Raw genomic sequence first — 27889 nt, forward strand, 5'->3', positions numbered from 1 at the left:
CTGGGGTGCGCACACGGGAGTATGCGTGACCGCCAGGTCCAGAGGACCTGACGCATCACAGTAAATGGCCGCTGACATCGGCCGTTTACTACGTGATTGCTCCGTCAAATGACGGAGCGATCACTTGTAAACCATGTCATGCCCGGTTCCTCTCTCCCCTCAGTGTGTGTGGAGAGCGGAGAGATCGGTTGCACCTGTAGTGCCCACAGCACTGCTCTGTGCCCATCGCAGCCTCATCCATGCTCAGCCATCCCTGTCATACTCATCCACCAATACTCATTCATGCTCAGTCATCCCATCCATACTCAGCCATCCACATTTATGGCTCAACCATGCTCATCCATGCCACATCAGTGCCTCACAAAAGTGTAATAGGTAGTCAAATTAGATTTGAGAAATGTATGCCCCTAGAACACCTGACGGTGCTCCCTGCATGTTGGGCCTATTTATGTGGCCAGGCTGTGTAAAAATCTCATACATGTGGTATCAATATACTCAGGAGTAGGAGAATCTATTTTGGGGTGTAATTTTTGGTATGTACATGCTGTGTGCTGGAAATAATGTATAAATGGACAACTTTGTGTAAAAAACAAAACAAAAAAAAACAACTAACTCATTATGCCTCAGATTATACGTTGGGGTGTTTTCTTTCCAAAATTGGGTCATTTTTGGAGCATTCCCATTGTCATGGTGCTCCAGGGCCTTCAAAAGTGCAAGAGGTGGGCGGTGCAGTGGTATAGTGGGTAGCACTCTCGCCTAGCAGTAAGAAGGGTCGCTGGTTTGAATCCCAACCACGACACTACCTGCATGGAGTTTGCATGTTCTCCCTGTGCCTGCGTGGGTTTCCTCCGGGTACCCTGGTTTCCTCCCACACTCCAAAGACATGCTGGTAGGTTCATTGGCTTCTGTCTAAATTGTCCCTAGTATGTATGAATGTGAGTTAGGGACCTTAGATTGTGAGCTCCTTGAGGGTAGGGACTGATGTGAATGTACAATGTATATGTAAAGCGCTGCGTAAATTGACGGCGCTATATAAGTACCTGAAATAAAATAAATAAGAGGTAGTCAGGAAATTAAATGTATAATTTCATCTCCTAGAACGCCTGATGGTGCTCCCTGCATGTTGGGCCTCTGTATGTGGCCACACTGTGTAAAAGTCTCACACATGTGGTATCACCATACTCAGGAGGAGTAGCAGAATGTGTTTTGGGGTGTAATTTGTGGTATGCATATGCTGTGTGTGAGAAATAATCTGCTAATATGACAATTTTGTGGGGGGGGGGGGGGGGGGGGAAATCTTGATTTTGCAAAGAATTGTGGGGAAAAAAAATCACCATGCATCTTACTAAATACCTTGGAATGTCTACTTCTGGCTTGTTAGGGTCTCAAGAAAAGACAGGCCGCCGGTACTTCAGGTGTGATCAATTTTTAGAGACTGGCGCCATAGCTTGTGGACTCTAACTTTCACAAAGACCAAATATTATTGCACCAATTTGGGTTATTTTTTTTACCAAAGATATGTAGCAGTATAAATTTTGGCCAAAATTTATGAAGAAAAATGACTAGTTTGCAAAATTTTATAACAGAAACAAAAAAATTTTTTTACACAGAATTTTCAGTCTCTTTTCTTTTATAGCGCAAAAAATATAAAAAACCCAGTAGTGATTAAATACCAACAAAAGAAATCTCTACTTGTGTGAAAAAAAAGGACAAAAATTTCATATGGGTACAGTGTTGCATGACTGAGTAATTGTAATTCAAAATGTGAGAGCACCGAAAGCTGAAAATTAGGGGTTTAAGTGCCCAGTGGGCAAGTGGTTAAAAAAAAAATGTATAAAATCCATTTAGATACACAAATTAGCTGATGCTGCTAAATTTAGCACGGGCATTGAGATATCAATGATCTCTGGTCATGAAAGGGTTAAACAAACCATTTAAGAAAGGGGGGGGGGGGGGGAGAGAGAGAGAAAGAGAAAAAAAAAAAAAAACACATACATGCACACAAATCTAGTAATGTTTAATGACCTTCTTTAATCCGGAATGTACATATACACCAATGTGTAGCTGCCTCTGTATATGATTTTCACCTTAAAATAAACAAGAATCAAGTACACAATATACCATCTTTATACAATTGCTGTTAGAAAAAAAAAAGAAATAAAATAAGCAGACATTTGACTATAATAAATTCAAAGCTAAACGGAACAGAAACATATATACCTGTAAGAGTTTTTGCATTAGATGTGTTTATAAATTAAATGTTCCTCATAAAATAGGTTAACTTAAACTTCATTTAACTTTATCACTGTGGAAAAACAGCTCTAACTTAAAGGCCTCTCCAACAAGTTAAATAAAAAAAAAAAACACACAGGTTAGCAAACAATATAAAAGAAAATGTTAAAGCTACAGAAAGTGCAAATATTTCACATTCATAATATTTATTTCCCAGCACATATGGTAAATGGAGTCCTTTTGTTTGAGGGAATTTGGTTGAGCTGATTAGCAAACAATACAAACACTACAAGAACATTTATTACCTAGAGGCCCTACATGCCAACACCCTGCTTCTCCTGGGGAACTGCTATGACATCAGCAAATCATCCCTCTGTTTATATCCTGCAATAATTTGTGTCTGTGTACATGCACAAGTAAAAGTTTGACTGGCAACAATGCCTGGCTTAATCGATGATAGAACGTAATTTGCAGTAGCAAGTGGGCTTTTGGGATAGAAATAAGAAGCATTTGGTGACTGTCTCCACCTGAAAAGAGGTTTACTAAAAAAGTCAGATGCGGGGCTCACAGCAACAAATTAGGTTTTTCAGATTTCAAATTACAGTTGGGGTACGACCAACACCCCCTCTTCATATCTTTCATTCATTATAGTCTTGTTCCTCAAAGTAAATGCAAGGCAAAAAAATAAAAAAATCACAGTGTTATAGAGCAGATCAAGACATCTTTTTTAAATTAACATCACTATCACCAAATTGTCAGCACTGCTAGTTCACTCGACTAGCATTATTGGTTTAAAGGTTATTTATATATTCTTAATTAGCAGGAAAGTTTTAAAGCTGAACTAGCTCTTTACATTTTCTGGTCTCAGCTTCTGTAGCGGCAGAGTTGCATGCAGCTGCTGTGCCCACTCCTCCGCTCCAATTACAGTGCACTTTATTTTATATGAACCTATATTATATGAACACATTGACAAAATACAAAGCCTTCTGTTAATGAACAGCAGAGGGGAGAGTTAAGCAGAACTGCTGTGTGGGAGAAGACAGCATATCTCCCGACAGAGTGCCGGAATACAGTGATAGCCAATAGTAAAACTAAAAAAAAAAAAGTCCATGAGGTGGCATACACTCTTTTGGACTAAGGCCTGAATTACAACTATTTGCATTTTTCAATACACATTTTTGATCCATTGAAGTCTATGGAACCAAAAACAAGTCCCTGGCCCTTTCCAAAAAACACACAGATGTGAACTACATCCATAGGAAACCATGTTAAATCGACTTTAGTGTGTTTCTGCAAAACTGAAAACGCACTAAAAAATGCATAGGTGTTAACCAGGCCTTAAAGCTGACCTCCAGGTTTCCCATCACTTTAAACAGTTCATTTGAACCAAACTGGTCCTAACAAACGATTTCCTTCACTAAGCTACATACAGTACACAGTGCTGGGTCCCCGTCTGAGAGCCAGACTCTTCCTGTCCAACACCCAGAAACTAAACAGTCAGGCTGAGCGGGGCTCAAACATTCATAGCCCGCTTCGTATTCTGTAAAAGAATACAAAGTTTCTCTGGTTGGCTGACTCCGAGATTGTGACTTCATCAGCCTGCCTCAGCCAATCAGAGGAAGTTTTGTATTCATTTACAGAAGACACAGCTGCCTATGAATGGCTGAGCACAGCTCAAGCCCCTTTTCTTCTTAATGTGTGACCGGAAGTCTCTGCCTCACAGCCAGAACTCAGCACTGTGTACTTTATGTACCTGAAGTTGCATACAGCACTTGGTGAAGGAAATAGTTTGGACCAGCCTGGTCCAAACTAATTCAAGTGCCAGAAAACCTGGAGATTAGCTTTAAAGTGGAAATAAACTCCTGAAAATACTTACCTCTGCCTTCCAGCTATGCAACGGTTACAGCCCTCTCTGGCTGCTGTCATCTTCTCCCTGGACCAGATTTTCAGCCTCTTCATTGGCTGATGGGGAATGATGTTATTCCACATGCACATTGGAGTCAGACATTCTGGCACAGCAGGAGTGTGCTGAGAATGCACTGTGAGCTGAACAAGCACAGTTCAGTGTACATTCAATAGTGTTGTCTAAGAGTTAGGTTTAGTTTCACTTTAACTCAAAGTAAGCCAGTAGATTTACAAAGCGGCTGAATTCCTAAAGTTCAGCTCTCACTGACCTCTGTAGTTGCAGGCACTGTGAAGTAATTCAGCCTCAAAACATAACAGAACTAGTGACACATCAGCACTCTCCTCATACACACTTGATCTATTTTTCACATTAGAAACAGGAAGCCTGGTGGGAGAGCTAAGCTAACAAGCGAAAGTGAATGTAAAAAACTGAAAACCTTCTGCTGCAAGTTTTGAGAATTATTAATCCACAGAGGTTACAGCTACACAAGTCAGTGAGGGAATCATTTAAAATGTTTATTTGGGGCTTGTTAGGAATATGTAAAATATTTAAATGTCCATAGTGCTAGTTTACATAGTTTATTACTTTACTTCTACAAACCTGTATGAAAACAGCACAAGGCTGGAATACTCAGCCATGCTCTGCGCCAAATTGGTGTACATTATCATTCACAGCAGAATGCCTTGACAATGTTTTAAGTGAGTTGTGGGGATGTTCACAGTGTCACTAAATACAACTGATGAATAGTGTACTTGCAGAGGGTGAATTGAGTCCATCACCAACGTCACACAAATATACAAGAAGAAAGCATGGAAATACAACTTTTCAGGAAGGTTCTCACTGATTAAGGTGTAGAGGTGCAGCAAGTGTAACCATTTACATTCTTCTTAGTTCAGTGCAGTATGAGAGAATAATTCTGATTGCTTGCCAATGGTGACAAAAACATGCAGTTCTTCCCAAAGACACAAAGATAAATGAGTGTCATTGTAAAAAAGAGCAGAGCAAAGAAGCATGAACATATATGTACCAAGTACTACATTACAATTGTCTGTGAATATGAAACTGAATTTCCAAAATCTGATTTGCAAGCAAGTATTAACTTTAGTTAATTTAATTTGCAAAAAAGGTAAAGTATGTAACCTAGTTGAAAACGAAGAAGGCTAGTTTTCAATTGCCAATACCAAGCTTAGCTGTACATCCTTAAAAAAGGGACAACATATCCTGAAACATGGAATCCAAATTTGAACATTAAGCATGTGGCTTGAGGTTATCTGCATTAAAAGTATATTCACAATCACTCTTGTTTTTTTCCTGAATACACCGTATTGCATAAGCAAATATCCTTTATGAGCAGTTTGTTTCTTTAGTCAGACAGCTTCAAATGCTTATTGTCCTAAGGCTTGACAAAAGGGCAGAAGGAACATGCCTTAACTCACCAACACATGTGCATGGCATTAAACATTCAATTACTGCTTCACAGAGATGGGAGACATGGTTCTACTGAATGCTAAATGGATTGCAGCTTTAAAAGTGAACCTGACCCAGTCTAAAAGTCTCTAGGGTGATAACTGTACTAAAGGGTAGGGACCCTATAATGCCCACAAGTACCTGTGTTAATCTTCAATACAATGTCTGAAATCTCTGTGAAGCCCTTCATATTCTAGGCACAGGCTGTATACCAGTGTCTCTCAATGCTAGTCCTCAAGGCGCCCCAACAGGTCATGTTTTCAGGCTTTCTATTTTGCACAGGTGATTTGATCAGTTTCACTGCCTTAGTAATTACCACGACTCTTTCATCTGAGGGAAATCCTGAAAACATGACCTGTTGGGGCGCCTTGAGGACTGGAGTTGAGAAACACTGCTGTATACAATAGTTTAACTTTTGTACAGTACATATTAAAGTGGTTATTATTAGTTTGTTTTTTTTTACCTTAAAGAATAAGTTCACTTTTACCAAAATAAAAGCACTTTTTTTTGCAGGTAAAAAATATGCATTTATTTTTTCTTTGTTAGGGATCTATAAAGCATTGCAGCCATGTTCCTGCAGACTGTCTGTTACACTCCGACAGGAAGATCAATGTACGAGCGATCAACAGCGCCCTGGTAGTTCATTAAGAACTACAAGCCAACGACCACAAAGGCTGTCAGGAATTGTAGTTTTCCCATTGACAGAACACTGTAAATGAATGACGCGGCCATTGGCTGCTGCTTTCAGCCAAATCCAGTGAGGAAGGAGCAGGGGCAGGGCTGAGCTGTACTGTGTTTCAATGGACGCAGCCTGACTTTAGAGCGAACACCACATATGCCACTATAGGAAGTGGCAGACACAGAAGAGTAGGTGCCCGGAGCGCCGGTGGGAGACTCAGGAGAGGAGGTGTGGGGGCTGCTTTGTTCAATATTATTGCACAATGCAGGTAAATATAAAACATTTTTTATTTTAGGAAAAAAAAAAAAAAAAAAACTTAACCACTTTAACCCTCTCCCCTTCTGATGTATTCTACTCAAAATTCTACACTTTGATATTTAAATGAGGGTGGCTAGAATTAAATCTCATCTTTCTAAATAAAGAGACGGGCCCACAGGAACAGAGATAGAATAAAGATTAACACAGCCACCTGCAGATACCTTTGCAACTTTAGAAATGTTTTAAGCCTCAACAGGATCAAGTTAGGCAAAGCTGTCAGGATATATATGTTGGAGTGGACATTGCTGACTTTGTTTTTGAAGTTTTTATGCTCTAGGTGCACCTGGCTTTACTACCTAATGAGTCACTTACACAGTGATAGAGGTTAACACTTTGAGACTTCACAGGTTGCATGCATATTCTAGGGCAGTGGTTCACTAGGTAGCCTGGCCACAGAAATACGTAAAATATAGTAGATAATTCTACCATCTTAGTGGTTCAAAATGAAGACCATCCAGATGCAAAAAAGTATCCAGATGCATTAAAAACACCCTAAAAATTACTTACCAAGACAAACATTTCTAATAGACAATTCCCAAGGTTTAAGGGAGTGACACGGAGAACAAGCAAAAAACAGATTTCCTTCTTCAGCCTGAAACATTTTAAAAACCGATTCGATCTGTCTTGCCTAACTCTCCTCCTGAAAAGTGTTTGTTTGACCCTTTAAAAAAGGGATGACATGATGTTTTACTATGGCTAAATAAACACTCTGTTTGGGGCCACACTCCAATGTTACTCAGAGTACAGCACCCAAATTCCATTAAATAAGTAACAGTTTATATACAACATATAAAATAACTAGTAACTCTGAGATATTTTAAAAACACAGGGCACAAGATGCTTGCCAAATTCTATTTGCATGGACGTTTCCTGTATAAACTGAAATATATGGGCAACGCACCAATGAAAGCGTAGCAGTCTAGTTTGTCTACAGATACAAGCTAAATATATAATTTTATTCTGGTACGGAGCCTTTATTCTAAACCTTCTGTTCTTTCCCTGCAATAAGTTAAATCTCTCTTTAAGGTACATTGCACTTACAAAACACAGGAGAGGGAAATAATTTCTTCTACACAGAAACACACAGGTCACTTTCATTGCACTCAGCAGCAGAATAGTTAATCTATTTTAGGGAGAGTAAGACACTTTTCTATAATCTATAGAAATAAAGAAAAGGGAAACATGAATGACCAATCAGCTTCCAGCTGCCATTTTCCTCCAGGCAGGTTTGCCGATGTCAATGCCACATTGTAGTTTCCTTTTGCCAACTTTAAACAGAATAACAATGTTGGAGTATTCCATAAAAGCAGAGAGAACAGAAAGTAGGCTGGTATAAGAGCCCTGGTTTCTGATTATATTACTCCTCCTTTTAAAGTACACTGTACATGGGAACAAGAAAAAAGAATTACAACAAAGGGGCACTAAACTATAACAAGCCGCTTTCAGTTTACTCTACCTTTATGGATTAACTCTAAGTACAGTTGTGAAATTAAAAAATAAAGCAAGCATTCATTCTGTTTGTCAATGTATTGGCGGAATTCTCCACTTGCACACCACTCTGCTCTATACTGAGCAGCCATGGTATTAATTCTAGCCTTTACTCCAGGGATTTAGAGAACAGTCATGTCAAATTCCAGTTATGGTGCAGAGGAATGAGAGATCCACAGGGCTTGCTGGTGCAGAACTGTAATACAGGTCTCTTGACTGCCAATATTTGGATTCAGCTGGTAGCAGCACACATGCCTGATGCATGCTGGAAAACACCTGCAAGCTTACTGACGTTTGAACGTATTCAGTCCTCATTCTGAGTATTTTGGTGCCCTTGAAAAGTATGTGGCTCAGCTTCTGGGAATGTATGTGGCCCATCTTTATGAACACTCGGCATTGCACTATACTGCAGTATACTGGCAAGGGTAGGGGGTTGTCATCTTTATCCCTGTTAGATTATGTGGACAAGAAAATAAGTGGTGAAAGCTTTAGAAAGACTAAGGTGAATAAATGGAGGAATCTTCAGGACTGCAGGAAAAGTGTAGAAGTTCACAGGGGTATGATTCGGCCCCAGTTTCATTTCCACATTGGTGAGCTGAGGGTCTGGTTGGGTCCCTGGTTAGTTGTAGGCTGTCCGTATCCTGCCATGCCTCCTACACCAAAAAATGTCATTCCTGCCATCTGTTGAGACACCTTAAACATGAAGAACAGATTTACATTAAATGCGAATACTTCCATTAAACATTTACATACAAAGCAGTCCACTTATTCCAATTACTTACAAATACTGTTAATTAAAAAGAAAGACAACTTTTCAAACTTCAAATGATTGTGCACTGCTAATTTTGCAGCACCAATCACAAGATATTCCTAATATGGTTTGCACCATTTTCACTTTATTCATGTGTATCATATATATGTAACACAGTGGGGGTTGTTTACTAAAACTGGAGTGTGCAAAATCTGGTGAAGCTCTGCATAGAAACCAATCAGCTTCCAGGTTTTATTGTCAAAGTTGAATAGAACAAGCTGAATTTAGAAGCCGATTGGCTGCCATGCACAGCTGCAACAGATTCTGAGCGCTCCAGTTTTACGTAGTAAATCAACCCCAGTGTGCCTATTAGGGCAACTGCAATACTACACTATTTAAACAGATATAACATGAAGCAGTTTTACCTACCAAAAAAGTATCCTCATTATGAATACTCAATCTTATTATACACAAAACTCAGCTTTACTAAAATGGCTGAATGATATGGGGGTGACATTTTATAAATGTTACTATATTGCTGGTTCTGGGCCACAGCCCCAACAACTTTCTGCTCTTTAGGGCTCCTCCACACTAGCCTGCATGGTAAAACACAGCATCTTACCCTGTAGGCTAGTCCCTGGGTTTTTTTTTTTAACCACTTGCTTACTGGGCACTTAAAACCCCTCCTGCCCTGACCAATTTTTAGCTTTCAGCGCTCTCACTCTTTGAATGACAATTGCGTGGTCATGTAACACTGTACGCAATTTAAATTTTTATCATTTTTTTCCCAAAAATAGGGCTTTCTTTTGGTGGTATTTGATCACCCCTGGGTTTTTTTATTTTTTGTTAAAAAAAAATAAAAAAAGACCGAAAATTTTGAAAACAAAAACCAAAACTGTTTTATATTTTGTTTATAAAATTTTGCAAACCGGTGATGAGGTTGCACTGATAGGCAGCACTCTTCGGCATTGATAGGTGGCACTGAGGGCACTGGCAGGTGGTACTGCTTGACACAGATGAGGAAGCTATGCCGCTTCCTCTTCGGGACTAATGTCCCTTCAACAGAGGCCGGTGATTGTTTTTCTCCTCATGCTGACATCAGAAAAAAAAAAAAAATATTACCGAGCTTCTGTTTGCATCACGTGATCAGCTGTCATTGGCTAACAGCTGATCATGTGGTAAGGGTAAGGGGCTGGGATCGGCCCCTTACTCCAATCTGTTATCACCCGAGTCTCAGTGACTCGGTGATCACAGAGTGCACCGGACATGCCCCGCAGGGAGCGAGGAAGGGGAGGACGTCTACTGACGGCCTCAGGGCAATGTAGGTCAGCGCTGTAGCAGTCATTCGGCTATAGCGTGGATGGGAAGAGGTTAGCAGTATTTGAAGTATCAATACTACTGCTGTTGCCACACCCACCCCACCCTTAGATGTCTCCCCTTTCAAGGCCATCTAACTCAGCCTTCAAATTTTCCACTTGCATACTCGCATTTTGCAAGTGGAAAATGGCTGTTGGCAAGCGTGGGGCTGCCTCAGAGCGGGGGGGTTTGAGCACCGCCGCACATTCGCCTAGTCAGGGGAAGATAGAGAAGAGGAAGTGGCGAGCTGTCCAGATCAGCAGAAAGTGGGATTGCCCGCAGTAATTGACTTCATTAGAATTTCCTGTGTTCCCGACGCTCACCGTCACATAGCCCCACCTCCTGGCCCAGCACCTTTGATAGACAGAACACCGGTCCAATGCGGGACGTGTGACGTCATCAAAGGCATCGGGCCAAGAGGTGGGGCTCAGGTCACACTGCATTGGGCACAGGTGAGGCTGCACTTATTTTTGTAACTTAATTCTGCATAAAACATTTAAGTGTAATTTCATTAGATCATTTATTTATTTCAGGTACTTATATAGCGCCGTCAATTTACGCAGCGCTTTACATATACATTGTACATTCACATCAGTCCCTACCCTCAAGGAGCTTACAATCTAAGGTCCCTAACTCACATTCATACATACTAGGGATAATTTAGACAGGATCCAATTAACCTACCAGCATGTCTTTGGAGTGTGGGAGGAAACCGGAGTACCCGGAGGAAACCCACGCAGGCACAGGGAGAACATGCAAACTCCAGGCAGGTAGTGTCGTGGTTGGGATTCGAACCAGTGACCCTTCTTACTGCTAGGCGAGAGTGCTACCACCACACCACTGTGCCGCCCGACATTTATGAGGGAGTGTTTAGGGATGGGGCAACTGGTGACGAGTAACCTTAACCTGGCTAGTAGCTCAGGACTTGAATTTTGAGCCCCGATCTAAACAATCATGTTTTGAAGCAGACACTGGACAACATTTACGGTTAATGGTTGGGGAACCTCAATTATCCTAAAATATATATAAAATGCACCCATTTTTTTTTTTAAGAAAAATGAGCATTTATTTATTTTTGCATAGGAGCCTGGAAAGCATTGCACCCATGATCAGTGGATTACAGTTCACTGTACAAGCTCCTGCAGAATCTTTCTGCAGCTGCTAGTCCAAACTTAGGTAAGAACCTTCGGTTACAGAGCTTCAGGAAGTGTCAAAGAGAGCTGTGACATCATCCCACTTGTGTTCCATTTAGAACTAAAAGTCCATGTGGCAGAGAGAACTTGTAGCTTTTTCTGTCACAACTTCTTGTGAATGATGCTGCTGTAAAGGTGTAGTCATGCACAACCGTGCTGGCTTCAGTAGGGGGCAGGGGGGACTCCGATAATGCTTCATATTACACCCTAATTATGGGCGTTCCATGAAACATGGTCAGAAAGATTGAGTTGCCTTCAAACCTTTGTTGAGGATACTAGCGAGTTAACTGGAAAATATATACACCAGAGCATAAGAATACAATTGCCCTGGGAATCAATGACAATATTTCTAAGCTGTATAGGAAGCTGCAGTCAAAACTTTCCTGGATATTTAAATGCTCTGATTACTGAGCAATAGGGAGTGGAACAGTGAAAGAGACCTATATCCTGGTTCTCCTGGAATTATAGTACAATTTCTAGGCGAATGCACTGGCTTGACAATTACCATGTATGCATATAGTTGTTTTCCTATATAAAAGTTGAGAGAACACCACCTCACATGCTTGTACATATTAAAAAAAATGTTTTATATACATAGGGTATAACTCTACCCTTTAAGCGACTGTTTTGGGGCTACTGTATAGCAATTTACAGATGACACAGGAACTTGGAAGTGCTCCTTAATCAGGTTTCTACTGCTGTCTGTGTCCCACTGGAAAAATTTTACCTGACTTAGACCAACTCTTGGACACAGATAGCAGCAAAAGTGACCCGAGATATAATCCTTTGACATGTTGTCCTAAACAAAATAAAAAAGTTTTGGATTGTATTCAATGCATTTTTTCTACCCAGTAAAACCAATCTCATTTGCCAAAGTTTACCTGAGTGACATTCCACTGGAGCTGCTGACCTGGTTGCATACCATACATTGGCTGTGCCACAGCACTGATGCCAGCCACACAACCTGCATGCTGTGCCATCATTCCATTCGGAACCCCCATGACTGCTGCCTGCATTCCACCCACATATCCAGCTGGAACAGCCATGGGAGCAACCATGCCTGGGAGAGCTGGCTGAGTCATGATACCCATTGGTGACGCCATCATACCACCCATAACACCCCCTGGAGAGGGAACGGCTGGAAATCCAGTGTAAGCACTCGGGTATGCCATTTGTGCTGGTGCCATGAAGAGGCCTCCTGATGAAACAAAAGTATAGAAGGTAAGTAGAACTCATGACAGTAAATGACATGGGTCTGACAAATTGAAAATACCGATGTGTAGAAAAAGTCACTTTATACAATAAAGGGTTATTTGCCATATATTCTTTTTGTTGGTTCATACCTTGAGCTGGAATCTGAGAAGTTTGAGGGCCATATAAGGACAGGATAGAATCCTTGGAAAGCTGCTTCTTGGTACCTTCTGCTGGCTTTCCACTTGTCTCTGGAAAGAGGTTGAGATTCTCAGGAACAGATCCAGAACTTCCAGGTAAAGGCATGGAGCCGACAGCCTACATGGAGGAGACAAAGCAAAGATCAGCACCTTGGTCAAAGTGATTCTATGCAAAACATAATCATACTGAACACGCAGATCTATGGCTGCTGAACCACACAGATCTCACTCATCTGCGAGTGGGTGAGGCCAATTTATAGAAGGGTCGTAAAAATGTTCACAGCTATCCATCACATGTACATTTTTAGATCCCACTGGCTGGGAACTAAACCTGCCTTGGTTTCAGTGATGCATTTTGTGAAAGCTCTATGGCTGCTGACATCTACGCCTGGCCGTCCTGTGGCTTTGGTATCTTGAGCCATCCTGGTTGGTCAGCCCGGCACGAAAAAACACTCACGCACACAGAAGCCAATTCATCCTGACACCAAGATATCCCAAGATTGTGCACTGAGCAGGCCATGTACAGTTCTGTGTACAATCTAAAAAAGGTTGTGAGCATATCTAAGGAGTGGGTATGCTCTGTAAATTTATGGAGCCACTATATTTTTGTTCATGTGATTTATAGCTACAGTACGATGTGGGATTCCTTATATGGGAAACTATATATTAAATGGAAGCCACACAGACTGCTGGTGCTGTTGCATGTAGTGATGTCTGTTTGTTGTCCTATATGTACTAAAAACAAAAAAAATTTTGCAATCAGGAAGGTGTTCGCTAGCAGGATGAGTTTTTTTTTAAAGTACCACTTTAAAATTGGTTGTAAACATCAAACATGACATATGAAGAAAGCATATCCCTCTATAGTGTGTACGTGTCTCAATCCAGAGCAATAAGTGTCATTTCTGTCTGCTTTGTTCCTCTGCTATCGGCATGAGTCACTTCTGACAAGTTTTCTTGACACCAAGAGAAAAATGGTGACAGGGGAGGGATCAACAGCCTCAGCTTTGTGCCTGTGAGCTGTGTGGAGGGCGGGGGGGGGGGCCTTTTCCCTCTAATCAGCTCTTAGAGCGCTCCTGACTTTCAGCGCTCTCTGCCCCCATTTAACTCAGACAAGCGTTAAAATTTAGCACTTTGAATAGATGAAGAAAAGACTGCAGATATGCAGGTGCAACTTATGTAGGTGGTTTTGTTTCATCTCTGTGCATCTGAGGCGAGTCACTTCACTGGGTATATGTAAGGGTTTAAAACCACTTACATTTTCGAAATTAGAGCCAACTGTACTAGCCAACCTGTAATTTTAAACGTATACTTGAATTTACACCAAAAGCAGTGGCTCTGTAGAATAAAATGGTGGCACAACTATTAATCAAACGCATATTTTCAGGAAACTGAAAATTTATTTTAGTGCAAACTCACAAGATAATATCCATTTTTGGTTAAAATATAAACAATGGGGTTGCACTGAGTAAATAGATACCAAACATGTCAAGCCTTAAAAATTGTGCTTGCTGTGAAATTGCAAAAAAAATATAGTACTCAAAACTGTCCACAGGCGACTCTTTAACCAGTTGCCGACCACCGCACGCCAATATACGTCAGCACAATGGCAGCAGTGGGCAAATGGGCATACCTGTACGTCCCCTTTAAGAGCAGGGGATAGCAGGCACGCACACGCGCCAGCGTGACCGTGCCCACGGACTCAATGTCTGCTGGTCTCCTGGCGATCCTGTCATGGAGCCTCAGAATGGGGAAGTGCCTATGTAAACAAGGCACTTCCCCATTCTGGCTTGTGTCATGACAGAGTTCACTGCTCTCCGTCATCGAGAGCAGTGATCGCTGTCATGTGACTAGTAGCCCACCCCCCCCAGTTAGAATCACTCCTTAGGACACACTTAACCCCTTCATCTCCCCCTAGTGGTTAACCCCTTCACTGTCTGTCATTTACACAGTAATCAATGCATTTTTACAGCACTGATCGCTGTATAAACGACAATGGTCCCAAAATAGTGTCAAAAATGTCCGATATAATGTCGCAGTCTCGATAAAAATCGCTGCCATACTAATAAAAAAAAAATATAAAAATGCCATAAAACTATCCCCTATTTTGTAAATGCCATAATTTTTTGTGCAAAGCAATCAATATACGCTTATTGCATTTTTTTTTTTACCAAAAATATGTAGGACTACATATCGGCCTAAACTGAGGAAAGAAATTGTATATAATATAATATATTTATTTATTTTTTATTTTTTTAGGGGGGGGGATATTTATTATAGCAAAAAGTAAAAAATAATGCGTTTTTTTTCTCAAAATTGTCACTCTTTTTGTTTATAGCACAAACAATAAAAACCGCAGAGATGATCAAATACCAGCAAAAGAAAGTTCTATTTGTGGGGAAAAAAAAGGACAAAAATGTTATTTGGGTACAATGTCGCACAACAGCACAATTGTCAGTTAAAGCGACGCAGTGCTGTATCGCAAAAAATGGCCTGGTCAGGAAAGGGGCAAATCCTTCTGGGGCTGAAGTGGTTATGCTTGATATGCTGCTTACCCAGCTATAACTGTCAGGGAAAGACAGCTTTGAACCAGAAAGTGACAAAATCCACACTTTTGGGTTCATTAGTCACAGAGGAAATGGATGCTCACCAAGCTCCTCCCACCCTCAGTGCTGAGGCATTTTATCACAGTACCAGGCTCCATGGAGGTACAGGAAAAGCCAAGAATTACTGAGTGTGGCTCCTTCAGAGTTCAGAGAAAGTGACTCCGTATCGCTTTTACTTTAGACAATAACTAGCTGAATAAAAAAAAAAAAAAAAAAAAAAAAAAAAAAAAAAATCAATATCAAGTTTACGGCTACAACAGTTTACATGTGAAGCAGCCAGTGACCTCACTAGCGCATGCACAGGGCACTCTCAATGGACGGAATTGAGATAGCTGTGCCGCGGGAGAGAAGTCATAGCAGCTTGGCCATTCAAACGGCCAGAGCCCACGAACCTGGAAGGAAGACCAGGACCTTTATAAAAATACATTCGAAGACTAGGGGTTAGATAGCATAGGGATAATGAAATCCAAAAGACCCCAGTCTCTCAGGACATGGGTTTCAACAGCCAAGATATCAAAAAAGCCAGCGTGAAGCAGGATGGTAGACTGGCCCTGCAACAGTTGGCTGAGTCAGTTGGGAAGTGCCCACGAAGTGTCGTCTCCCAGGAGTTGGAGAATGCCCAGGTATCAAGTCCTTCTGTGCCAGTTTGGTGTCCCAAGAACACCAGATGCCCTCTGTCTGCAGAGCAGTTAAGAAATAATCTAACATAATAAAGGTGTATATCAGTCAGAACTGATCCAATGGGACCACCAGTGCGTCCACCACAAAGTCCTTTAAATCCTTGATCCTGGTCACGAACCTGTCCACCTTGGTATTGAAGTGGGATGCCGACAGATGTTTGTCTCGAGTCTCCTGATGGTAACATAAATCCTGGGTAAATAGACCAATTCCCCACATCCAGGTGCTAATGACTTAGCAAGTTTGCCTGACAATTGTATACTTCGGGAATGTGAATTGTGGATAGGGAACATGCCTTTCAGCCCAAGCCAGAATTAGGTCAGCTTTTCAAAGGGCTGCATGGCTTCTGGTGCTGTTGTGATGATTCATTTAAATGAACCCTTGTTGGTAGCAACTAAAACTGGTTGGTCCACCATAGCATATATAGTTGAATTGCCCTAGCTCGAAAATATTTATCGCGAGTCTGCACTCCCTCGACAATCACATCCCTAGAATTGCTTTCCAGACTATCAGGCTAGCAGCCATCGTGAGAGTCTTTGAGCTTATTGGGGGAAAAGGACTTCCCCGATTCCAGCACAGAGCTGGTCAGCCACCAGGTCAGAAATATCCAAGCTGCTCTAGAGACTGAGGGAGCTTGTCCCATGCAGGCAGCACATTGAGCTGGAGTAAAATTGGGCAAATATCACCATAAGGCCCAGTATTCTCATGCAAAAATCAGACCATTGGGGTCTGGATATGAACAGAGAGAGGCATGTTCCTGGGGAAGAAATGCCTAGGCCATGTCCAAGACCAGGCTAAGGTAGTTAAAGGGGTGGGTCAGACCCAACACAGACTTCTGGTGGATCTTCAAAATACAGAAGCTCTGAAGTGTTTGCACCAGCCATCACCAGGACTTGGACAGAGTGTTCCTTTAAGAGGAGATCATTCAGAGGTCCAACGTGAAGTTCCCGAGTGTGCAGCACTCCAGTCTTGGTGAAGACTTAGGGAGCCATGGTCATGTCAAAAGGAAAACGACACAACGTGGAAGTACTGCTTGCCCACCGCAGACCACAGGAATCACTGATGTTTGGGAAAAAAAAAAAAAACGGAGGCACGTAGATAAACATCCTTGATGTCAATCGATGCTAGAAATTTCCCATGTTGCAGAGATGCAATTACACACAGGGCTGACTCCATTTGGAACTTTTAAAGCCGCAAAAAGATGTTCAGAGCCTTCAAGTCTAGGATAGGGCAAATGTCCCCACTGAGCTTGGGGACTGTAAACAGGTTTGTATAAAAGCCTTGAAAATTGTTCCCATGAGGCATCTGGGGCAATCACTGCCAAAGAGTGAAATTTCTGCAAGGCAGTCTGGAAGGCCCACAATCTCATTGGAGAGGTGAAAATGTTTGAGGACACAAAGCAGGGAGTGAAATTTCAGCCTGCATCACTGGGTAACCACATCCCAGACCTAAAGTTTGGAAACGCCCTGTGTCCAGGTTGCTAAAAAGGCCAAAAGATATCACTCTATTTTCATAAGTGGGGGGAGCATGTTCATTGCAAGGAGGACTTGATTGGCTTGGACATCCAGGATTCTCAACACAACTTGTTGACAGACTTGGCTTTAGAGTGAACTTTGAGAGTCCTCCAACAATTTTGCTGTTGGACCTTTAGCTTTTTCTAACCAGGTAAGATTGTGCTCTGTCTGTAACTTCCTTGATGAAAGCATCTAATGACTCTACAAAACAGTAGTTCTCCTATCGACTGTCTCCACAGACCAGTTCAGCAGCCAGAGAGTCAAGCACATCTGAACAGACATAAAAGCCAGTGCACAGGGAGTCTGCCAAACCATCTACTCAATAGTGCAAGGCTACTGATAAGACAGATAATTTTTGGCGTACCCAGGCATCAGTCAGAACTCAACAGAGGCTGCAAATCACTTGCTTAGCCAAGCGAGTGTTTGTCAAACAGCCATAGACACCAGCACAGTTGGATGGTAAAGCTTGATAGAGCCAAAGAGGATTTTTAGGAGGGCCTTATACGTTTCATTCTTTGAAGACCAGGAAATCCTCAACAACCATAAGAAAACTGTTGAGGCAGGAAATAGTCGGATTCACCGTTGGCAGTTTGCACTTTCTGCGGTAAGCCTCTTGGGAGGCGTACACATTTTGTATGGCCACGGACAGTCCTTGTACAGAATGCTTTGCACTAGTGGGTGAACTGGAAAGAATCTAGGAGGTTTCTTAGTTTTGGGAAGTGATCCCTTGCTGCTGACCTTCAGTCCAGTAAGTGGGGCAGTTCAACCTTCAAACAGGAGTGTACTTTGTCCACCAGAACCTTAATGGTTTCTTTCAGCATGGGAGAGTTTGAGGGTGGCTGGCAATCCTCCTGGGAGGAGTTCCCAAGAAGAGTTTGCAGTCTCCCCCCCCCCCCCCCCACCCCCCCCCCCACTTACTCATCTTCCTCAGGAAATAGCACTGCCACAATGAACAAGTTGAACAAAGACTCAGCCAGGGATGCCAAATGGTGGGTCAGAGGCCTTGTGCATCCTGGTGTCTCTATTAGGGTAAAGACTTTCTCCATTAGGTCTACCATACAGGCTGAAAATTCCTTGATGGTTAATGAGGAGCTCCAGGCTCCTAAAGATAAAAAACAAATACTGTAGCTGCTCACTTTAAATATTAAGACACTGATCTGTTCACAAATCCAGCAGTGTCTTCACCCGAGCCAATTTTTTAAATGGCTCTCGGGTGCTGCCACCACTATCTTGGGTGAGGGAAACTGGCAGTGAAGCCTTGCCGCTTCACAGCCAGTTCCCTACTGTGCATGCGTGATGCGCGCTGCACTTCGTGACTGGTCTGGAGGCTGGGGAAGGATGAGGGGGGTCCCCGTTCCCCCCCGAAAGGTGCCAAATGTGGCAGCGGAGGGGGGGCGGCAAATAAGCAAAACTTGCCCCTTTTGGATGGAGCTCAGTTTTAAAAAGAACGAATAGGGGATTCATCAAGGAGATAAAGGGAGACTCCATGGTGGGGAGAATAAGGTCCAGAACCACCAAATCAAGCCCTGCGTAACAGTGTTCACTGGCTTGCCATAAGGGTGAAGGGATCCCCTGAAAGGTAGTCACAACATCAGTGCTGCTGGAGCTGTAGTAAGCTTGTCTGTAACAAAGAAAAGTGTTTAAACTGGCACCCAGAGCTAGGGGAGTACCGTGTGTGCCTCCTACAGTAGGCAGGACTACATTCATAGAACATGTCATTGCACATCAAAATGTGTTGAAATAGATGTGCCAAAAAACACCCCCACGTTAGGCTATAGCTGCAACAATTTATTTAAACAGGAGGATTAAGACCCCTTTCACACTGGGGCGGTTTGCAGGCGGGATTGCGCTAAAAATACCGCCTGCAAACCGCCCCTAAACAGCCTCCGCTGTTTGTTCAGTGTGAAAGCCCGAGGGCTTTCACACTGAAGCGGTGCGCAGGCAGGACGGTGAAAAAAGTCCTGCAAACCGCTTTTTTGGAGCGGTGAAGGAGCGGTGTATTCACCGCTCCTGCCCATTGAAATCAATGGGACAGCACGGCTATACCGCGGCAATAGCCGCGCTGTAAGAGGGATTTTAACCCTTTTTCGGCCGCCAGCGGGGGTTAAAACCGCACCGCTAGCGGCCGAATACCGCTGCAAGAACGACGGTACAGCAGCGCTAAAAATAGCGCTGTTGTACCGCCGACGCCCCCACCGCCCCAGTGTGAAAGGGGCCTAAGAGTAATGGATAAAAAAAAAAAGTAGTCACACTATATTAACTGACAGAAGTGGCCATACAGCTAATCCACAGGTGCACAGGCACCTTAAAGTGGAAACTTTGCCTGAAACCATATGATAAAATTAATGTTATTTAACAAAAGAACATACATTAATAATAATTAGGCTACCAAAATTAGTGTGTGCTGGAAATTGCCTCCAGTATTGCTCCTGTTTCTTCTTGCTGGAGGCAGCCATTTTGTTAAAGCCCAGAGCAGTCACTTTATTATTGGAAACTCTCCTCCTTCTCCATCTCAAAAAATGTGTCACTTTCTGTAATGAAAATGTGTGCATTTTCAGCCCTTATTGCATGTCTTGGCTAGGGATGAGCCGAACACCCCCCGGTTCTGTTCGCAGCAGAACTTGAGAACAGGCAAAAAATTTGTTCGAACACCATTAAAGTCTATGGGACACGAACATGAATAATCAAAAGTGCTCATTTTAAAGGCTTATATACAAGTTATTGTCATAAAAAGTGTTTGTGGACCTGGGTCCTGCCCCAGGGGACAAGGATCAATGCAAAAAAGTTTTAAAAACGGCCGTTTTTTCAGGAGCAGCGATTTTAATAATGCTTAAAATGAAACTATAAAAGTGTAATATTCCTTTAAATTTCATACCTGTCTATAGTATGCCTGTAAAGGGGTGCATGTTTCCTGTGTTTAGAACAGTCTGACAGCAAAATGACATTTCAAAAGGAAAAAAAGTAATTTAACCACTTAAGGACCAGCCTCGTTTTGGATTTTAGGTGTTTACATGTTTAAAACAGGTTTTTCTGCTAGAAAATTACTTAGAACCCCCCAAACATTATATATGGTTTTTCTTCTAACACCCTAGAGAATACAATGGCGATCATTGCAATATTTATTTTTTGCACCGTATTTGCGCAGCGGTCTTAAAAGCGCACTTATTTTTGAAAAAATTCACTTTTTTGAATAAAAAAATAAGACAACAGTAAAGTTATCCCAATTTTTTTTATATTGTGAAATATAAAGTTACGCCAAGTAAATTGATACCCAACATGTCATGCTTGAAAATTGCGCCCGCTCGTGGAATGGCGTCAAACTTTTACCCTCAAAAATCTCCATAGGCGACTTTAAAAAATTCTACAGGTTGCATATTTTGCACTACAGAGGAGGTCTAGGGCTAGAATTATTGCTCTCGCTCTACCGGTCGCTGTGATACCTCACATGTGTGGTTTGACCACCGTTTTCATATGTGGGCGCTACTCGCGTATGCGTTCGCTTCTGCGCGCGAGCTCGTCGGGACAGGGGGGTTTTAAAAATTTTTTTTTTTTTTTTTAATTATTTATTTTACAATATTTTATTTATTTATTTTTTTTAAACAGTGTAAAAATAAATTGTGTCACTTTTATTCCTATTACAAGGAATGTAAACATCCCTTGTAATAGAAAAAAGTATGGCAGGACCTCTTAAATATGAGATCTGGGGTCAAAAAGACCTCAGATCTCATATTTACACTAATATGCAATAAAAAAAAAAAAAAAAAAGTCATTTAGAAAAATGAGATTTGAAAAAATATGCCTTTAAGAGGCGTGGACGGAAGTGACGTTTTGACGTCGCTTCCGCCCAGCAGTGTCATGGAGATGAGTGAGCGCCATCTTAGCCTCACTCGTCTCCAGACACACCAGAGAGCAGGACGCGATCGCCTCCGCCGCTACCGACGGCTCCGGTAAGCGGCGAAGGGCACCGGATCGCGGCGGGAGGGGCCCCTCTCCCGCCACCGATAAAAGTGATCTTGCGGAGAATCCGCCGCAGGGACCACTTTTATCTGAAAGCCGGCCGCGGCACGAAAACGGGGATACCGGGGTTATGGCAGCTAGCTGCTGCCATAACAACGATATCCCCGTTCAAAGTTTGGACGTACATCGTCGTGCGGCGGTCGGAAGTGGTTAAACTACTCGCAGTTATTAATGAATTGTTGGTCCGACAATACACATAAAAGTTCATTGATAAAAACGGCATGGGATTTCCCCACAGGGGAACCCCGAACCAAAAAAAAAAAAAAAAAAAAAAAAAAAAAAAAAAAGGCGTGGGGGTCCCCCTAAATTCCATACCAGGCCCTTCTGGATATTAAGGGGAACCCCGCGCCAAAAAAAAAAAAAAAAAAAAAAAATGGCGTGGGGGTCCCCCTCAAAATCCATACCAGACCATTTTAGGGGGAACCCCGCTTCAAAAAAAAAAAAAAATGGAGTGGGGCCCCCCAAAAATCCATACCAGACCCTTATCCGAGCATGCAACCTGGCAGGCTGCAGGAAAAGAGGGGGGGACGAGAGAGCATCCCCCCTCCCCTCAAAACCGTACCAGGCCACATGCCCTCAACATTGGGAGGGTGCTTTGAGGTAGCCCCCCAAAGCACCTTGTCCCCATGTTGATGGGGAGGAGGGCATCATCCCCACAACCCTTGCCCGATGGTTGTGGGGGTCTGCGGGCGGGGGGTTATCGGAATCTGGAAGCTCCCTTTAACAAGGGGACCCCCAGATCCCGCCCCACCGTGTGAATTGGTAATCGGGTACTGTACCCCTACCATTTCACAAACAAGTGTCAAAAAGGTTAAAAAACACAAGAGACGGTTTTTTTTTTGTCAAGTCCTTTATTATTATTAATTTCTTCTTCTTACTTCTGGGCTTCCTTTGGTGTTGTTCTTCCTCCATCTTCTTCTTCCTCCGCTCTTCTCGTCCCGCATCTTCCCCGCTCCATGATCCACCTCAGTGGGAGTCTTCCGCCGTGTGACGATTCGGTTCTTCTGACATTTCTTATATAATGGAGGGCGGGGCCACCCGGTGATCCCGTCCTCCTGACGCATGCGGACTTCCCTGTGGCTTTCCTCGTGTTGTCAGAGGGGACGGGGTCACCCGTTTACGTACCTGGGTGACCCCGCCCCACTCTGACAACACGGGGAACACCAGGTGGCCCCGCCCTCCATTATATAAGAAAATGTCAGAAGAACCGAAGCGTCACACCGCAGAAGACTCCCACTGAGGCGGATCGTGCGGAGAAGAAGCCTGGAGGAAGATGCGGGACGAGAAGAGCGGAGGAAGAAGAAGATGGAGAAGAAGAAGATGGAGGAAGAACACCGAAGGAACACCAGTAAAAAGAAGATGGAAGAAGAAGCGGAAAGAAGAAGAAATTAATAAAGGACTTGTCAAAAACCGTCTCGTGTTTTTTAACCTTGACACTTTTTTTGTGAAATGGTAGGGGTACATTTGTACCCCATTACTAATTCACACGGGGGGGGGGAATCTGGGGGGCCGTTTGTTAAAGGGGGCTTCCAGATTCTGATAAGCCCCCCGCCTGCAGACCCCCAAAACCACCAGGCACGGGTTGTGGGGATGAGGCCCTTCTCCCCATCAACATGGGGAAAAGGTGCTTTGGGGGGCTACCTCAAAGCATTCTCCCAATGTTGAGGGCATGTGGCCTGGTACGGTTCAGGAGGGGGGGCGCTCTCTCGTCCCCCCCCCTTTTCCTGCGGCCTGCCAGGTTGCGTGCTCGGATAAAGGTCTGGTATGGAATTTAGGAGGACCCCCACACCTTTTTTAAATTCTGGCGCGGGGTTCCCCTTAATATCCATACCAGACCTGAAGGGCCTGGTATTGAATTTAGGGGGACCCCCACGCATTTTTTTTTTTTTAAATCCCATGCCGTTATCATCAATGAACTTTTATGTGTATTGTCGGACCGACAATTCATTAATAGAAGCGAGCGTTTTAAATGACTTTTTTCCTTTGAAATTTAATTTTGCTGTCAGACTGTTCTAAACACTGGAAACATGCGCCCCTTTACAGGCATACTATAGACACCCCCCAGGTACGAAATTTAAAGGAATATTACACTTTTATTGTTTCACTTTAAGCATTATTAAAATCACTGCTCTCGAAAAAACGGCCGTTTTTAAAACTTCTTTTTGCATTGATACAAAAACACTTTATGACAATACCATGCATATAAGCCTTTAAAATTATATCTTTTGATTTCTCCCATAGACTTTTAAAGGGTGTTCCGCGGCTTTTGAATTTGCCGCGAACACCCCAAATTGTTCACTGTTCGGCGAACTGGCTTACAGCCAATGTTTGAGTCGACCCGAAAATAAAGCCCATCCCTAGACTTGGCTCAGCTAAAGAGGAAGACAGACTGACAGGCTTTGCAGTGCCAATGTTCAGAGGCTGCCCAAGGTAGAAAGGAGATAATATCAGGGAGGTAAAAAAACACTTAAAAGATATTTTTTTTTTTTTTTACGCTTCCTTGGCACCTGTCCTACTTTTCTTTTCTCCCTCCATAATACGTGTTCCTTCAGCACAGTCTGTCATTCTCCTTTCCTCCCCATTCTGATGCTTTGACTGTAGTGTTGTATAAATCTCTAACCTGGAACAAGTATTACAGATAAGCTCTGGCACTGTGGCACTCATTTACAGAATGTTTCAGAAATGTGAAACATACTGATGTCAGACATCTAGCTTTTTCAGGAGGCGTGTAAGAGCCTATTGAAATTGGCTTAGTTGTGTTTACCCACAGCCACCAGTCATCCATTGATCTGACTCCAGGTAAATGAATCTAGGTTCATTTCTGTAGGTTACTCCTCCCTTTGCAAATCATCGTTTATCTTTGTCATTAGTACAGTTTTTAGTGCCAGGAGGCCAATGCTGGACACTTTGCTGCGAGTCTTGCAGTACCAAAAGAAATGTGAATTTAACTCGAAGCATACTTCTGTCATGACAGTTATTACTTTACCCGCCTACCACATAGACAAATTACAGTGGGCGGGATCCCCTCCTGCTCTGGGCCGATGCCATATAATCTTGCCCAGTCTCAGTGTGATTGCATGAACCTGGGGCGAACAACGTGGCGATCACGGGGACCCGCTATGTTCCTAGGACACAGCACGACCCCGATCTTGGTATAGAGCCAATGCCGTGGTTCTTTACCCATGTGATCAGATGTATCCAATCACAGCCGATCACATGTAAACACGGAAGTGCTGGTAATCGGCTCTCCACGCTTCACACTGACAGAGTGTGAGGAGAGGAGAGGCGATCAGCGGCATCTCCTAACAGGGGAGACCTGTACTCATCCTCAGGGCACTGATCATCAGTGCCCTGATGATCAGTGAGGCAAGTCTGTGCTGCCTTTCAGTGCCGTCTTACCAGCACCCATCAGTGCCGCAAAAAAATTACTTATTTACAAACTTTTCTGACAGAAACTAAGAAAAACTTTTTTTTTAATTTAAAAATGTTAGCAAAAAACAAAACACCCAGCAGTGATTAAATACCACCAAAAGGAAGCTCTATTTGTGGGGGGGAGGAGGATAAAAAAAATTAGTTTGGGTACAGTGTTGCATGACCGCGCAATTGTCATTCAAAGTGTGGCAGCGCTGAAAGCTAGCCTGGGCAGGAAGGGGCTGAAAGTGCCCTGTAAGCAAATGGTTAAAGGGAATGTGATCTGATCGCTAAAGAAAAAAAAAAGAAAAAAAAAAGGAGAAGACATCAAAAAGGGATAGACAGGGATGCGGACCAGGGAATTAGGCGAGTGAATCTGCCTCCACTAGGGGGGTGGGGGCGGGCGCTATGGTTAAAAATGATTTTTTGCCAGAATGGGGCTAACAATTGCTGCAATTATAGAAAAAAAGAAAAAAGCATGCTGCATAAACTCAACTTAAAGGGGTTGTAAGCCTTGGACATGAATATTGAAGAAAGCATATCCCTCTATAGTGTGCACTTGCCTCAATCAAGGGCTCTACCTGTTCCTTTTGTCTGCTGATTCTTACCTCCACTATCTGCATGTCACTTCTGACAAATTTTCCTGACACTAAGAGAAAATGGTTACAGGGGAGGGACATCTAGCTGATAGACAGCCTCAGCTCTGTTCCCTGTGCAGGGAGGCATGTTCCTTCCCTCCAGTCAGCTGTCAGAGCTCTCCTCACTGAGCGTTACATAGTCAGATTGAAAAGAGACACATCTAGTTCAACGAATTAAAAAAAAAAAAAAAACCCATACAACCCCATATTCACAACCCTATACCCACAGTTGATCCAGAGGAAGGTGAAAAACCCCAGCAAAGCATGATCCAATTTGCTACAGTAGGGGAAAAAATTCCTTCCTGATCCCCCAAGAGGCAAAGATATTCCCTTGATTAACTTTACTTGTTAGCATCCAGTTATATTACATATGTACATTTAGGAAAGAATCCAAGCCTTTTTTAAAGCAATCTACTGAGCTGGCCAGAACCACCTCTGGAGGGAGTCTATTCCACATTTTCACAGCTCTTACTGTGAAGAGTTGCAGAGTAACACTTCAGCTCTCCTCTCCTTTTTTCTGAACTCTCAGACAAGCTTTTAAAATGCAGCACATTAAAACAGATGCAGAGAGGAAAGGGCTGCAGACAGACAGGTACAACTATTGTAGGATTTGTTTAATCTCCATCACCTGAGGCCAGTCACTTCACTGGGTATATGTAAGGGTTTCCAACCACTTTAAAAGGCATAATGGCTATAAAATTACTTGCCTTTATCCTAGTTCACCACTTTGAGAGAGGAAAAACAAAGCTATCGACTCCTCTGGAATGTAACCTAAAATGAATAGATGAAAAGCACTATGGAACGGTTTCAATCCTAACATATACTTTTTCAACCGCTTCAACTGAGTATTACCAGAAAGCAATATTAACCACTTAGGGACCGGAAGATTTGCCCCCTTAATGACCAGGCCATTTTTTTCGATAAGGACTGTGCCGCTTTAACTGACAATTGCGCGGTCCTGCGTCGCTGTACCCAAACAAAATCGATATCCTTTTTTCCCACAAGTAGAGCTTTCTTTTGGTGGTATTTGATCCCCTCTGCGTTTTTTATTTTTTGCACTATAAACAAAAAAAGACCAACAATTTAAAAGTAAAAAAATTAAAATTCAGTTTAGACCAATATGTATTCTACATATTTTTGGCAAAAAAATAAAAACAAATGTAATTTAATGTACGAGCCGACCTGACGATTATAACGACGGCGGCTGATCGGCAAGTGGTTAAGACATTAGCTAGATGTTTGCAATACAAAAAAGGCAAGAGAAAAACATGCTTACCTGGCTGTGTTTAGAGCTTGATGTAGGCCCAAAAAGGTCCAATTCCTTCTCCAAACTGGTGTTTGACTTCCCATTGGTAAAAGTTGTAGCCACTGGAGTATCTACAAGCAAATACATTAAAATGGCAACTCTGCAGATCATTTACCATTACCATCCAGGAAAATGAGACAATATAAGATTTTCAAGATCCACACCTTCAGAAATCACCTTTAGGGCCGATTCACGCTGCTGCGATGCGGGAATCTACTGCGGGTTCCCGCATCGCAGGTTTCCGGGCGGCAGTTCACACTGCCCTATGAGAACTGCTGGGAGTGTCAGTTAAAAGTTAATGACACCCCCAAATCAGCTTGCATATCGCAGTGCGATCTGCAAACTCGGACAGGAATCGGATCGCATGGGTGTGATCCCATTCTGCTGCAGACAAAAAAGGGTCCTGTGCGAGTTTGATGCGAATTCAGCCATGCGATTTGTATGGCTGAAATTGCATCGCACAGAGATCGCATGTGATTTGCACTATAGTGCGGTGCGAATCACATCCGAACTCTGACATCACACCAGTGTGAACCGGCCCTTAGCAAACTATAGCTTATCACCAAATATCTTAAGCTCAACACAATTTAGCAAACTTGCCTGCCCTGTGGAATTTTTTTTCCCCTCTTACATTAGCTGCACTGCAACTTTAATGGTGCAGGTGACGGGGAAATGCATATTACATATTTCCTTATTTAAAGTTATCTAAATTGTCTCACAATATTTAAGCATGCCTCCAAGCCTTGGCTAAGGGGCAATACAGTACAGAGTCTGGTTACTTAAAGGGGTTGTAAACCCTCAAGGTTGACCTTAATGCATTAAGGTGAAAAACCTCCTGTGATGCAGCAGCCCCGATTTTACTTACCTGAACCTGGTCTTTCCAGCGAAGGGGATGGGCACACCAGCTCCAGCCGGTGTCGCGGGTCCTCACTGGATTGATA

General features: G+C 42.8%; 1 protein-coding gene across 2 annotated transcripts in view; it reads right to left on the bottom strand.

Moving 5' to 3' along the window:
• Nucleotides 1–2011: 2011 nt before the first annotated feature.
• The window catches only part of SMAP2 (small ArfGAP2), a 64304-nt gene continuing 38426 nt past the window's right edge, over nucleotides 2012–27889 (bottom strand). For both annotated transcript variants that reach the window (XM_073615426.1, XM_073615425.1), the window contains 4 exons: nucleotides 26919–27019; nucleotides 12734–12899; nucleotides 12272–12588; nucleotides 2012–8783 (listed from right to left, as the gene is read on the bottom strand). In XM_073615426.1, coding sequence (XP_073471527.1) covers nucleotides 8667–8783; nucleotides 12272–12588; nucleotides 12734–12899; nucleotides 26919–27019 — 701 coding nt within the window. In that variant the 3' untranslated portion in view covers nucleotides 2012–8666. The remainder of the gene's footprint in view (nucleotides 8784–12271; nucleotides 12589–12733; nucleotides 12900–26918; nucleotides 27020–27889) is intronic.

The sequence above is a fragment of the Aquarana catesbeiana genome, linkage group LG02 (genome assembly GCF_042186555.1).
Source record: "Aquarana catesbeiana isolate 2022-GZ linkage group LG02, ASM4218655v1, whole genome shotgun sequence".
Classification (NCBI taxonomy): domain Eukaryota; kingdom Metazoa; phylum Chordata; class Amphibia; order Anura; family Ranidae; genus Aquarana; species Aquarana catesbeiana.